The following is a 14,313-nucleotide window of genomic DNA, read 5'->3' on the forward strand; positions in this document are numbered from 1 at the left end:
AAGAGTCATATATTTATTCATTGTTGTTGAGATACTTGTTCAGCCTTAGGGTGACCTCTTGCAGCCAGAGCATCCTTTAACTCTCCCAGTGCTGTAGAAGAAAAAGAGGAACACATTTAAATGCTGAGAGTTTATGTCCCGTCTGTAATGACAGTAACAGCTGCTCTGGTAGAGGTTAGGAGACGTACACCGACCTTTGCAGAGCTGCTTGTTGTCAGCCTGTAGCTGCTGGTTCTGGGCAGAGAGGTAGACGGCGTCCTGCACGGCCTCCAGCAGCACGCTCCTGTATCTGCTCTCTGACAACTTCCTCTGCTCCTCACTGACCTGACGAAACACTTTGAACACCTGGAGAGCAGCGAAACACAAGGTCAGCACAGGAAGGACAACAACTATTTTAACTGATTATAACTGATGAAAACTGTTGGACAAAAGAAAGAAATTTTTTTTTGCTTATTGTGGAGTTGTTCAATTCTTAGATTTAATGGAGCATGATTTTAAGTAACTAACACCCATTGCATAATGATTTAGTTTATGGAAACATGCAAGAAGAAACCTTCTTTGAAGAACAAGAACTTGCTGTGTGCAGGTTTAATCACAATAAGAATAAAGAGACTCGCAGGAGGAAGAAATAAACTAAATATATATATACAGTATATATAAAAGACGTATTAGTTGAATCAGTGTTCTCTAACTCCCACCTGCAGGCTCTCCTCCCTCAGACAGTGTAGCTCTGCTTGGTGCCTCTGATACTGATCCTCCAGGTCTCTCTCAACCTGCAGGGCCTCGGTGCGCAGGGCCTCCATCTGCAGCACCAGGACCTGCCTCTCCCTGGTCAGCACCGGCAGCTCTCTCTCGGGGCCTTCGCTCTACACAGGAATGAATGGAGCCATGAAGAAAAATGCAAGGAAGTAACAGAATCAAGTTGCAAATGCAGTGGTTTCCTCTGCCCACCATTAATCCAACCTTGCATTAATTTAACCTGACTCAGCACCCTCAGTTAAGATAGATCACAAACTGAATAATGTTAAACAAGTGTATCTCATTATCTCACCAGTAACTGTTCCTGTGCCAAGGCTCTCTCCATCTTCTCCACCTCCTCTTGAATTAATCTCCCATGATCCTCCTTAAGTTGCCTCCTCCGCTCCTTTGCTTTATTGTATTCCAACTGAGACTGATCATTAAACTGGCAAAGTAAATGTCTTGGTGTGGGTTGCCCACTCTCTCTCTCTCTCTCTCTCACACACACACACACACACACACACACACACACAAATCTCATTCATATGCTTAATAGGGTATTCAGACAGCCTGCAAGACATGTTTCTCAGTCAGCTGAACAATCATACAGTCAGATATCAGAAGTGATGTGGAGTGCATTACTTGTTGGCAGAGGTTGGTTTTCTCCGTTGCAGCCTTGCTCTTCAGTGCCTCCTCTCTCAGAGCCTCCTTCAGCTGCTGGATTCTTCCTACTCTCTCCTGGACTTTCTCCACGTTCCCTTTACCTTCTGTGCATCGTGAGAAACGCACTCAATATCATTGATGTCCCTAAGAGGACAAATTCTTCATATCACAGCACATTACCTCTGATGTGCTCTTCCATTTCTTGTTTCAGCTGGTACTGTAAATATTTCATTGCGTCAGGACTCTCTTGATGATCACCGCTGTGCCAAGTGCCGTTTGGGCTCCAACAACTCTGCTGAATCAGTGCAAAACATGACGCTCATTCCATTAGACCGGGAACACGCATCATTTATTATCGTTAGCTAAACTTGTGTGGGAAAGTAACCTGTGTTTTGCCTTTCATCTTCTTTGACTCTTCCCTCCTGCTCTGCCATGACTGATTTTTCACAATCTGTGGGAGGTCACACACTGGGTTTCAGCCATGAGCTCAGTCGGTCTCCACAGGTAATAGAGGAAACACCATTTAACATTAGTCCTGTTCAGAGAGCTACCTGCAGGTTTTGAGTCAGCTCTGCCAGCCTGTAGGTGTTGTGAACTTCACTTTCCCCCTGTGACATCATTAAGGTTTGGAGATCCATGATCTTATCACGGATCTCTTGTTCGGCTGCCCTTGGACACCAGTGGCCGACGATGGGTTTAGTTGCCAAACCTTTTACTTTCTGGGCCAAAGCTAAGGCGGAGGGGGTCTCATCATCTAGAAGACCTGTGGGTGAGGAGGAGAGTCAGTTTCACATCAGTTCACACTTCATCACACCACCGAGTTGCTGTGGTTGAGGGGGCAGAGGACCACTTACCCTGAGGATTAATACAGTAGAGGAGGACCGTTCTACTGTTTCCCACTAAGGCGTCACGCAGCAGGAGAGGAAGGAGCTTGTCAGTTGTTGTGGCTCCATGAGGTATTTGGTCGACAATCTTCACCAGTGGGCTGACTCTGGAGAATATGCAGCTGTTACCACATGCTATGGATTTTTTTTTTTTTTTTTTTTTTTAAGCTGCTACAACTGTGTGCACCATCAGAAGGAAATCAAATTGCAATTTTAGTGTCCAATATTGTTTTTCCAAACATTACTGCCAGCAAATGTGTTATTACAGATCTCGCCATTATTCACAATTAGCTCAGTTTTTTTCTGCCTCCTTCTCTTTTGTGTGCTGTATCATGGGAAAGCAATTCAGGGCTTTCATATTGGCTGTTTTGAGCCTAATTCTTTGGGCACTTTCCCAGCGTGCATAAAAAATGTCTTCAGAAAACACTTGGTATGCAGTATGGATTTGGTACACAGGGTGTATTGTAAATTTTTCATGGGTTTTTAAAAAATGTTTTAATGTTGCATGAAACAGCTAGGCTTCTTAAAGTGTGTTAGGCTATAGCTCTTATACAATTTTAATGAAATAATAAGGTTGAGTATAGAACTGTTCACGAGGGAAAAAATAAAGTTGTCTTAAATGTTTATTTGTAGACCCTTTTTATTTGTGAGGGCAGTTGTTACTAATTACCTAAATAATATAAAGTTATGCACAACTTATTAACCCTTTAGCAAGGTTTTCCTTATTACAACATGGTTCCTAATACTCTAGAGTGATTGAAGACTGCACCAAGTACCTGTCACACTGAACATTAAAGTAAAATGTTAAAAGGTATGAATGGTTAGCCCAGATATTGGATATTGCAATAGACAGCTCACTGTGTGTAAGTACATGACTGACCCTCGGAGGTCGGTCCTGCTGGCTCCTCCTGCCAGGCTGAACAGCTGCAGTCTGCTGCGGCAGACCTCTGACTCCACCTCCTCTGGATCAAGTTTCCACTCAACAGCCACTGAGAACAGGAAACTACATCTGAACGAGGCATGTACCATGAAGAGATGAGCATAAATTCATTCATCCATGCATTTCAGGAAAGGTCAATATGAATGACACAGTGTACAGCAACCTGATCTGAAAACACACAGTAGGTAAATCTACTGCGTGACAGGGTGACAATAAGACACTTAGCTTTATTGCGACCGACCATTAATTAATCCACTTCAAAGTAATTCAGTTAATGGATTACAACATGTTGAGAGTTTGTTTGACCTGCCTGCTGGAAATGGAGCCTGCGCTGCCTTTCAGTGTGTCCCTGCATGTTTCATACACAGCGTAGGCTTCCTCCTCTGAACACACACACACCTCACATAAATCCCCAACAAGACTGGGAAAGAAAATATATGGGTCACATTTATAAACTTAAATGTACATGTAGGATGTAGGCTAAGTGTTGCACTGATAACCCATCTCGTTGGTGTTTATTGTATTCATCTTACATTGGTGGTCATCATTGGACTCACCTTCCAAGGACTGGATGTGTGACAAGTTTTAGAGTCCGTCTGTTGGGGCTCAAGAGATCCACAGCACTACCATCTGGATAAAACTGACATTGAGAAACATCAGAGGTCACGCTGCACCACACCGTGTCTCACATGATTTATGGTTGTGCTCTTTTCGCACAAGGACAAACCTGAAGGAACGACACAGAGATGAACAACTCCTCCTTCACTTGAGACATCATGCGACTAAAGAGTTTTGCCAGGAGCTATACGATGGAGTGAAGAGTGAGATTAACAGAGAGAAAACGTCAAATCCAATTAAATATTTAAGTGTGGTGTGGTTTCGGGCTCTATACCTGTTTGATGATGCTGCGGTCGATCAGTGTGCAGATCTTCTCTGTGGAGGCTCCACATGTCAGCAGAGCTCCGTTATAACCACTGGATACAGACTCAACGAGAGGCTGCAGCAGCTCAAGGTGGAAACTCTGCAGATTTATAGTCAGATGTTTGAGTATGCAGACATCACAATATCTGTGTATAAAGAGACGTTGTAAAGGGGCTCATTGAAAAGAGGTCTAAGGCTCTTTTGTACCTGTATGTTGTCAACATTCACTACTTGGTCAAAGGAGAAGGACTTTACTTCCTGAGTGAAGAATGCACACAGTAGTGAGAGCTCTCAGAGAACAAGTGATTGAATGATCGGTGATATGATAGCAAGTAAATGCAAGTGTTATACCTTGTTCTTTCCTGATGTGTAGTTCACACTATGTCCATCATCACTAATGACCACACAGGCTTCACCTTCTGTACATGTGCACAAATAAGGAATTTAACGGTAAATCTCCACCAAAACCAAATTTACAGAATTCATATTATTGTCCTTGCTGTACCTGAGACTGTAGTGAGCACAACACCCACTCTCACTGCCTCAGCTCCCTCACCCATCTGTCAGAGAGATTACAAGAGTCTCATAAAAACATCACCCCTCCATTTCTTTAAATTACAGTATTTTCAGTCATTATTCATCACGTCACACTATCTTTTGTAGAGAAAATGGTACTTACAGGTGTATTCATCGTCCCAGTGGCCGTCCGCAGCTTATGTCCTATCACAGCCACTGGGTCAGCTGGATTTCATTACACATAGGCTGAATTATTAATGAGCCAGAATCCACTTTCACTGGTGTGATAGGCGTACAGTTACCAAGATGGGCAGAAAGGTCATAACCAGGGTTATTGTTGAGGAATAATCATTTATAAAATAATTTACGTCAAATGTCTTCATTGTATCATTTTCAGATGTGGAACAGAGATAAATGAAGCTGATATGATATCACTGACAAGTATGATTTTATTAGATCCTTCATTGTACATTATATGCATATTTGAGCAAGGATGACAAATTAGTAACAGTGTTACAGTGAATACGGATTTATACTTTATTCATGTTATTACAATGTGTGACTTCCTTGTGAAACTACCTTTAAAAGAGGGTTCGAGGTTTAATAAGCCATTGATAAGAGCACATTTGTGTTTGCTATAGGTTGTGAGAACCCCTTTGCCTGCTTAAAAATGTGTTAATAGACTTTGGTCCAGATCCTCTGCAGCTCTTTGCCTGTGGGTAAGTGGCTGTACAATCCAATTAGTGAAAGGGATTTTTTTTTTTACAAACTGGCACCTTAAAAGTTGTACTTATAAATGTCTTATAAATGATCGCCGACCTTTAGCGAATGATTTATTGACCATTAATTCAGCCATTACTTACACCTCATAAACTCCTTCTAAAGGACATCTTGTTAAAAGGTGAAAAATACATCAGGAATGACAGTAAGCCGATACGTGGCATCAAACGGAGAGGGGAGCAGTGGCGTTGTGTTTCACTGTTCAACAGCTTTGCACACTCTTCCAGAGACAGATTCATCATCTGAATCCTCTGCTGGGCCTCTGGTGTGCCAGTCTGTGTGATGTTCAGGGAGATGAAAATCTCTAATATGGCCCAGTCATATTAATAGGGCTTCTCTGCATGGGGAATATCCAGCTGCTGCACTCTGCTCGAGCTCACTCCTGTCTCGTTTGTCAAAAATGGTGAGCTGATTACTCTCACTTCCTGGAGTAGTTGGATAACTAGAAGGGAGAGAAGACCACAAACCATTTCACGGTCCGTGGTGGGATACTGAAGACCAAGACCTCCAGAGAAATATAACTTTGCATCTGTTTTACCAATGATGCCATGTGCTATATGCCATGTTAGTTAAAAGCTGCAAAAAATAAAACCCACTTAAAATGTGTAAAAAAAGAAAACCATGAATCCAACTAGCTCCAAGTCTCACACTTAAACCTGTAGATGACCTTATCACTTATGTTATTTATATCTGTGTATGGCTTCAGTGTCTGCTGTTTTCCTGCTTCTGTGCTGCTGGTGCTTCCCTTGTTTTCCCTCACACTTCCAGTGTTTTGGGACATAATGTACAGTATGACTGAACCCCCCACCTCCCTTTAAATATTTCTACCAGTGTGATCTTTGTCTGCCGTCAGCCCAGGGGAGAGCAAGAGGAATTAACACTTCTCCATCGGTCTAAATGAAGCTGGCAGATCTGCATCCCTCGAGTCTGAGCGACTAACACGATGCTCCCACCAGCAGCTCTGAGGACTGTGAAGACGCCACTGAGGGCTTCAGCTGGGACAGAAACCAACATGGTTTTCTGCTTTGCCTCTCAGATCCTGTTAATTTAATGTGATGATTATTTAATGACAAGCATGGCCTCATTTGAAACTGCCAGCTTGTTGGCTTTGCATCTTTTGTCTCTCAGTCATGACAATCTGAAAACATGTGTGGATAGAAGAAATTAATGGAGGAATAGGAAAATTGAAAGACAGAAACTGAGTGAGCAGCTTCATTGCATCTAATAAGCTTTGATTTTATTTAAGCCTTGTTTAGTCTATAGCTTTGACAAACTTGCGATCTCAAGACAACATGACTGGAGTTGAACACATATGTATAACAAAGTAAGCAGTCTTGTAAGGAAAACTTTATTCAACTTTCTGTACAAACAGAAAAGTCACTGGCACTTCCTTTAGAGAGTCGGCTCGCCCAAATTACAAAAAAACAAAACAAAGCTAAACTGACTCACCTCTCTCTAATCTTATCTAACCATGCAGAGGGTTTCAGTTCTATGATTTCACATCACTGAAGAACATTTACTAATTTACTTCTTCAACAAATACTTTCCTCATTACCCTGAATAATCCACAGAACACACTGTGCACAGATTTTATTTGTTAATAGTTTTATTGGAAATAGCGCCCATGGAAACTGCCCACTGTGAGGTCTGTGGAGTAAAAGAGTAACAGGGGACATTGTTTCTTGAGAGAGTCTTGGCTGCATATCATTTTAAAGGTTAATTTTTAATACTCTCAACACGATAAACAAAACTAGAGATGATATCTTAAAACCTGGTCATTTAAAACTAGAGCTACCTCCATGTCTAGATCCTTGACTGCTGTTGTTATTTTTGTGATTACAGTGAACCGACCCTTAAGGCACTCTGCACAAACACTCACATACTTTAATATACTGTAGCTATATGTGAATATCTACAGTAACTGAGAACACCCCAAAATCATTCTGTCGCAAAGGACAAAAACAGCAAAGAATAAATGCATTACAGTGTAACAGGCCTATATTGATTTAATTTTAAGCAGCTAGCAGAGCAGCAGAAATCAACAGGTTACATGTAAGAAAGAGTGATCGAGCTTCAAAACCATGTCTGAGTGGGTCTGTATCCATCTTAAAATGCCTGCTAAGATTACATGGTGAGAGGAAACACTTTGATTTAGATTGTGCTTAATCTGTTTCACTGATCTGAAAAAAGAAAAAGAAAAACATAAATTAATATGTGTAGCAACTAGCAAATGCTTGAGAATAAATGAAAATTTGATCTTGTCAAGGATCTAGGAGTGTTTGAGGCTCTCACCATCAAGAGCGATGGTCTTCTGCATCAGCCTGGGAGTGAGCATCATGCGGCGAGGAGCTGAAGAGGAAAAAAGAAGAAGAGGTAATTACTGTGAGTTCCTTTCATCGCTCAGGGAAGCCTTGAATGAAAAGCAACAGATGGGAGAGTTGAATCAAAGGCCTTTAATCTACCCACCTGCACCTCTCTGGCAGTCTGGACGGCCACGCATGGTGGTGCCTTCAATGACATTGCCGTCCTGGTCCACGCACCAGCAGTAGCCGGTGGGGTACCAGCACTGCATGGGCAGGTAGTTGCCCTGCTTGTCACACTGGGGCTTGTAGGAACCGATCTTGCCGGGTCCAGAAAGCTCCCTCTGGCATTTGGTCTTGATCACAGTGACTGAGAAAGAAAAGAGGAGGGAGCATTGGGACATTAGTGACCTGCTGTTTGGTATTAATCATCAATTTTGGCACAAAAGTAACAATGAAGAATGAACAGCAATGAAGAAAAAGACAGAAATCCATAAATACTGAGTGGCTGGTTATTGATCTTGGCCCGTGAGCATATCAGTCATCAAGCTGTACCTTTAAAACTTCTTTAAGTTCAATCATGTGTAGCTACAGCTAGGAGTGCACACCTGGATGAGAAAGATGGTTTTACCCTCTATAAGTTGAAAACAGCACTTGTAATTGTTACTTAAAACCCAAGGGCAGTAGTGAAAGTAATATCTGGTATGTCATTGTTAATTTTATTTCTGCAAAAAAACAAAACAAAAAAAAAACAAATATTTTCCTACAGATTTTCTCAGTCCATTAGATGGAATTTACACATGAGAGGTGTTATTCTCAGCACTATTAAAGTGGGCTCTGTTGGTAAAAGTTTGTACAAACACAATGAGAAATGCACATAAAAAATATGTGTGCATTTTTCATTGTGTTGTACAAACTTTCATTGTTCACAAATATGCGTGGAGGTGTTGACCATGAAGCAGAATCAGGCAAGAACCTTTGTGAGAGGGCGTTATGTCTGAACAAATGTGTGGTATGACAGGAAGGAGGGAGCGCATAGAGGACAAGGGAGAGAGGGCGAGAGGGAGAGAGGGAGAGGAGTAACAATTGTGGCCTCAGCTTGGGTGGAGCTGCTCAACAGGTGCTGCTCAAGGTGACATGTTCTAACGTGGCATCTGTAACAATGACTTTTACTGTGCTATACATACTAATACATAGTTCCATGCTTTTTCTATTGCTTTCCTCAGAAGAAGCAATCATTTGAATGCGAAAATCATTCACATTTTGTTGTGTCCACTACTAATTTTTGAGACAGTAAGTTTTTCACAAAAATATCAAAACAGTCATCAATTCATTTGTGACAATGCTGAATGGACTGATTTATTTTGCATGTTAAAACAAAAGTGAACAAGGTTAAATTGTTAATTGCAGTGTCATGAGAAAATGTATCTAGGCCTATAACTTTTTTTGTAGCCTTTTGTAAGTTTGTTGTGATGTTTGTTGTGATGTAAAAAAGCCACTTTAATATAGTCTTCCAGTCTGAACAGTCTGGATATGAACATCAGCTCAACACCGACATGTGAAGGAAAGAAAGTCACAGTCACCTGGCTCAGATGTGGGGGTTGCAGGCTTCTGCTGGGCCATCTGGAAGATCAGCCAGTTGCGCATCCAGGACTCCAGGCTCTGCAGAGAACAAAGTGACAAGATAATTCAACTTAATTCATTTCTCTATTAATCTTATTGCTTTGCATTTGGATGAGCGTGAGGCTTCACCTTCCACTCCTCGCTCTCGTTCATCTGCTGCTTCAGGTTCTTCAGGTTGGCCTGGAAGGTCTCGTTGAAATGTGGCAGCTGGGAGTCCTGATCAAAGCCAGACCAGAGTTAAGCCTCAATGGTGCATCGATACACAACATCAGCAACGTGAGGGTGCACAACACACTGAGAGCAAACATACCAGCAGGAGATCCTTCAGCTGCTGCTCCACACTCACAATGGCAGTGTCCTGCAGTTTCTGATGGGGGGGGGCAGAGAAGTCAAATTATTCAGCATTTATTTAGATTTATATAGATATATGGTACAACTAAAGCAACCATTACACCCCATCCAGGACAATGATTTCGGCCTTCAACAGGTCAGAGGCCCCTTGGATGCAATTAAATGGAAAAGTCTTTCTGCTGAACTCACGGTCAGGGGGGTCTTTCTTGTCTTTGAGTCGTCATCCAAAGTGTAATCCATCAGCAGAGGCAGGCTGTTCATGGACATGGGCATCCTCACTGAAGATGCACCTGAACGAACCAAAAAGTTAATTCATTACTTGATTTAAAATAAAATAAAAAAGTATGACACATTGAGAACTGTTTTAACAGATGCTTTTCATCACAGGAACAATATATGTTAGTGTAATATGGGAACTCTATGTAAAACAGCTTGGAATCTTTTGATATTAAGTTTTACATAGATATATCACACAGCGTATTTCCCCCCCTCTGAATCACCAGTGAAACTTCATCACCAATGTCCGATTTTCAAATCAAGTTCCGTAAAGTAAACTCTCACTTCCTTGTCCACCTCTCCAGCCCCCTCCCCCTCGTCTTCCTCCTCCTCCTCCTCCTCCTCCTCCTCCTTCACCTCATTAGGACCTTAATGTCTTCTTTTACCTTGGGACGAGCGGGTCAGCTGTCTGCTCATTTTCTCAGAGTTCTTCTGCAGACTGTGAATCTGCTGTTTCTGGTTGAACACCGTGTAGGCAGTGAAGACCTGGCTGGCCAGCAGCAGACATGCCAGGGTGGTCAGGCCTGCGATCTTCACAGCCCGGCTGTTGGAGCCCCTGAGACAGAGACAGAGAGAGAAATGTCACTTGTTGAGGAGAGGTGATAAGAAGTGGGGGGGGGGGACAACACCATGCACCAAAACCAAGACTTAACTCAACACTTAACTTTAAAATTCATGGCTGAGGGGGGTTTCCAAAAGTGTGGTGTGGAATTTTCAAAGCACTTGCTGATTTGTTTTGCTACTGATATCAGAAAGTCCGGCACACACGAAACAAAAAGTGGCCATATGGAAACATAAACACAATCAGGTTGTATTATATTTCAGAAAATAATAATAAAAGGTCTGAGAAACATACGCAGTATTTTTTTTAAATAAACAGCCAATAGAATGTAAGCGTCACTAGTTACCAGGCAGAAGTTTTCTACCACTGATACAAGGAAGTACACAACCTGGTGAGACTCAGATCCTCTTCAGATGTGTAAACTGTTGAAAACTGATTTTTCTTCCATAAAAAAGTGCAAAGCCACAATAACTGTCATTCACTTGTTTTATAAACAGCTTTGCTTTAATGAAAAGTGAAACTTCAGCCCAAGAAAACAAATATTTCTGTGCTCAGTTTGTAAACAATGCATTATTTATTCTTTAATAAGTAGATCTGTTGTTTCAAAAGAAGAACATTAAAATCATAAAATCAACATCTATAGGAACAATATGGTCATTGTTGGTTTATTTATCCACCTACGTACCTGTCCAACTAGTTTTTCACAAATACATAAGTTAGATATATTGTCAAGTCACGACAATTATTAATATATCTAATGCCTAATAATGAACACTGATATAAAAGAATACATTTTTCTCAGTTTATTATTGGATGGCGTCATTAGTTACTAGGCAGACACTTTCCCCTAGTGCAAAGGGGAAGTGGATGTTCAGGTTCATCAGGATACTTTAAGTTTATACTGAAAGTAAAAAAGTTTCAAACATATAAGTAGATTCAACAGAATAACACAATTACTCAATATTTTATAGCCTTTAAGTTCATGTTATTTAGAATAAAAAGAAAATATAACACAAATATATGCAGTGTTAGTTATTGGTTGAAAAAAGTAGTTATTATTAAACTACTAACTTCAGGCGCTTAAAGAATATTTGTGATTTTTAAATTTCATTTTAAAGTCAACTTGGCTTATCAAAAAAAAAAAAACTATAAAAAAAATGATGCACATTCTTTGCATAATAGAAAAATAGGGCTAGTTCTGAGCAAACAGCTGTTGTTATGAAGATGATGTTACATTAATATATGATAGGATGCTTCTTACCCTCTGGGCGCTGCAGGGGGGAGCAGGACCTCCTCACTGGACACACTTCCTCTGCCCAGGGGTGCATCTTCGGGGTTGTGGGCCATTCTTCTCTCTCTGCTTGGTCAGATTAACAAAATGGTCAAAGTCGGACGGGTCAGAGGATAAATGCCCTGAAAATGAGGAACAAGCACCAGACAGGTTCCTAAGAAAGGTGAAGGGTTGTGGAAAGTCCCTCCTTTTTAAAGGCCTGTGGGTTGGCTCAGTGGAGCTGTGACCGGGCATGACTTCTGATTGGTCAGAATAAAACACCATCACTTGTTGACAGAGGCAGACATCTGTGAAAGGAGCAAGTTTTTATTTACAACCTGTACTTCATCATAAAATTGGGTGTATAGTAATAATATAATGGTAACAATGTACTTGTACAGGTAGCTTTAAAACTATTACACATTATTTAATTAATTTGTTGTTTAGATTGTTGAGACGTGTGATGCATTCTTAAGTTAGTCAAGTTTATACGTAGACTATCACTTTATTTGTCTCTCTTTGACACATTTGACATATTTGAGATATGATATTTTGTGCCAAAAGTGTTTTACGGGGATAAGAATTAAGCAAACAGTAGAAGTTCCACTTTCTGTAATGCTGACAGTGATTAAGCTCTTAAAATGTTTTTCATGAGTAAAACTTAACTATTTCAGTTATAACCATTAGAATCTGTGAATTATGGTTAATTAATTTAACATTTTTTCTAAAACTTTCTAAATTTTCAAAGATTTTCATACTTTCATATTTTCATTTTACTTTCAGGCTTTATTTGGTCTCTGATCAACAGAGGATTCAAGTGTTTGCTAGAATTATAATAAACAAGCATGAGCCACAGGTTATGTTCTAGGTTGTGTTAACCAGTGGAAGAATACATTTAATAAAAAAATCTAAGTATATTTTGTTGTTGAACAGGTCAATGCTGTGTGATTTTGAGATTTAGGTTAAATTCCTCTCAAAAGTATCTCTGCATGAAGTGAAACCAGAAGCGAAGCAGTGAAGCAAAAAACAAGAAGCTGTCAGATTTCTAGAAATCTCTGCCCCAAAGCACAGACACCACCATCGTCCTGTCAGTTTTCCTATTTGGAGTGGACAGTCAGATCTGTATTGTTCAATAGCTGTAAGTTTGCTCAAAATGTGACTGCGAAAAAAGTGGAAAGAAAAGTCCAACTACTGAAAAATACAGTGGTGTTTTATTTGCAAATTAAAAAGCACCGACAATATTAGTTACACTGTAAAAATTATTGACAACAATTACAAATCTTTATCATACAGTCCAGGAGATTAGTACCATCGTTGCTGTTATGTGTTATCACTTAATACTTTATATGGAGAGACTCAGTACCTCTGTACAATAGTTGGCAGTGAGAGGACATGAGAGGAAACAATCTTAGCGACACATCTCCGCACAATGAAATGATCCAAACTCCCCTCAGTACAGCACTGACATTTCACACCATAGGAATGGGCCGATGGAGAGTGTAAACCCAAACACATTCAATAATTTAGGTCTACCGAGGGTTGCTTATTATGTACATTACAAAGTCAGGAAATAAAAGGACCAACATGTGCATTGTTATCACATCAGAACATTGTACAAAACTATTGCAATAAGAGCAGCTTTTTGTTATCTATGCTTGACATCTAGTTGCAGTGGTAACGCCTCGACCGACAACCGAACGTCTGTATGGGCATACTGTTGGCTTGCCTGGCAACTTTACATGTTTCTCCCAGAGACAGCCCCCCACCCCAACCCAACCCCCCCACTCCGCCACTCCTCCCTCCCCAAACTTAAAACAACTCATCTAGTAAATGAAATGAAACAAAATATGAGACAAAATATACAGTTCTGACCGAAAAGGAAAAAAAAAAGTCCAATGCTGAAAACAGATCTTTGAAATGCACAATCTTGTTCTGTACACCATCTGAATCTCTTGAACCAGCGTGTTTCATTAAACATACAGTAGCTAGCTTATGATCTTCTTCACAGATTTGCAGTAGGGAGCCGTTTTGTTAGTGTGCTTTCCAGTAACCTGTATGCTCAGACTCGACGTTCGCTCGAGTGCCTTAAATATTGTGCTTTCAAACATCTATCCTACCACTCCTGCTTCAGTCAGTTCACTGGGTCATGGTGCTGCTGACTACAGGGGAGGCCGAGCCAAACAGTTTGACTAACTGAACCATACACCTGGCCTTGTATGAGACAACTGAGCTAATGAGTTTAGTTTTGGTACATTCTACACAATGCATTGCCATCAACATTACAGAAATGTTAAAACAGAATCCAAGTAAAATAAACAAATAAAACCTTCTTAAAAAAACAAAAAACAAAAACCCCTCAAAAGTCCATGTGGTAATAGTTTAATGAGATCCTGTCCTGGCACTTGTAAATGTGATAACTAGATTCTACCAAGGCCTAATCAAGTAAGGCTACAACATGCAGCCTGAGTCAAGATGCCAGATGTCCCGTT

At 40.6% G+C, this 14,313-nt stretch overlaps 2 protein-coding genes and 1 long non-coding RNA gene across 4 annotated transcripts; all 3 read right to left on the reverse strand.

The window, feature by feature from the left end:
• Positions 1–11: 11 nt before the first annotated feature.
• On the reverse strand, positions 12–4,709 carry LOC146979919 (osmotic avoidance abnormal protein 3). The gene is made up of 17 exons (XM_085789946.1): positions 4,652–4,709; positions 4,498–4,565; positions 4,354–4,404; positions 4,118–4,246; positions 3,953–4,027; positions 3,783–3,865; positions 3,536–3,646; positions 3,166–3,294; positions 2,256–2,392; positions 1,953–2,164; positions 1,787–1,852; positions 1,582–1,696; positions 1,381–1,505; positions 1,052–1,171; positions 699–866; positions 195–345; positions 12–91 (listed from the first exon to the last, which is right to left on the reverse strand). The coding sequence occupies exons 1-17, from the start codon at positions 4,704–4,706 to the stop codon at positions 18–20; spliced, it is 1,869 nt and encodes a 622-aa protein (XP_085646072.1). The 5' UTR covers positions 4,707–4,709; the 3' UTR covers positions 12–17.
• A 1,944-nt stretch (positions 4,710–6,653) lies between these two features.
• cd74a (CD74 molecule, major histocompatibility complex, class II invariant chain a) lies at positions 6,654–12,010 on the reverse strand. Of its 2 annotated transcripts, none has more exons than XM_085789948.1 (9): positions 11,816–12,010; positions 10,379–10,548; positions 9,906–10,006; positions 9,676–9,723; positions 9,495–9,581; positions 9,326–9,404; positions 7,909–8,112; positions 7,735–7,791; positions 6,654–7,622 (listed from the first exon to the last, which is right to left on the reverse strand). In XM_085789948.1, the coding sequence occupies exons 1-9, from the start codon at positions 11,899–11,901 to the stop codon at positions 7,615–7,617; spliced, it is 840 nt and encodes a 279-aa protein (XP_085646074.1). In that variant the 5' UTR covers positions 11,902–12,010; the 3' UTR covers positions 6,654–7,614. The 2 variants fall into 2 exon arrangements, with proteins under 2 accessions (XP_085646074.1, XP_085646073.1); XM_085789947.1 differs by having other exon boundaries at positions 9,676–9,732.
• A 1,369-nt stretch (positions 12,011–13,379) lies between these two features.
• On the reverse strand, positions 13,380–13,701 carry LOC146979921 (uncharacterized). The gene is made up of 2 exons (XR_015036920.1): positions 13,641–13,701; positions 13,380–13,608 (listed from the first exon to the last, which is right to left on the reverse strand). It is a non-coding gene; the product is annotated as an uncharacterized LOC146979921 (long non-coding RNA).
• Between the last annotated feature and the right edge of the window lie 612 nt (positions 13,702–14,313).

Source organism: Trachurus japonicus, chromosome 10 (genome assembly GCF_045865225.1).
Source record: "Trachurus japonicus isolate A0001 chromosome 10, Traja_1.0".
Taxonomy (NCBI): Eukaryota; Metazoa; Chordata; class Actinopteri; order Carangiformes; family Carangidae; genus Trachurus; species Trachurus japonicus.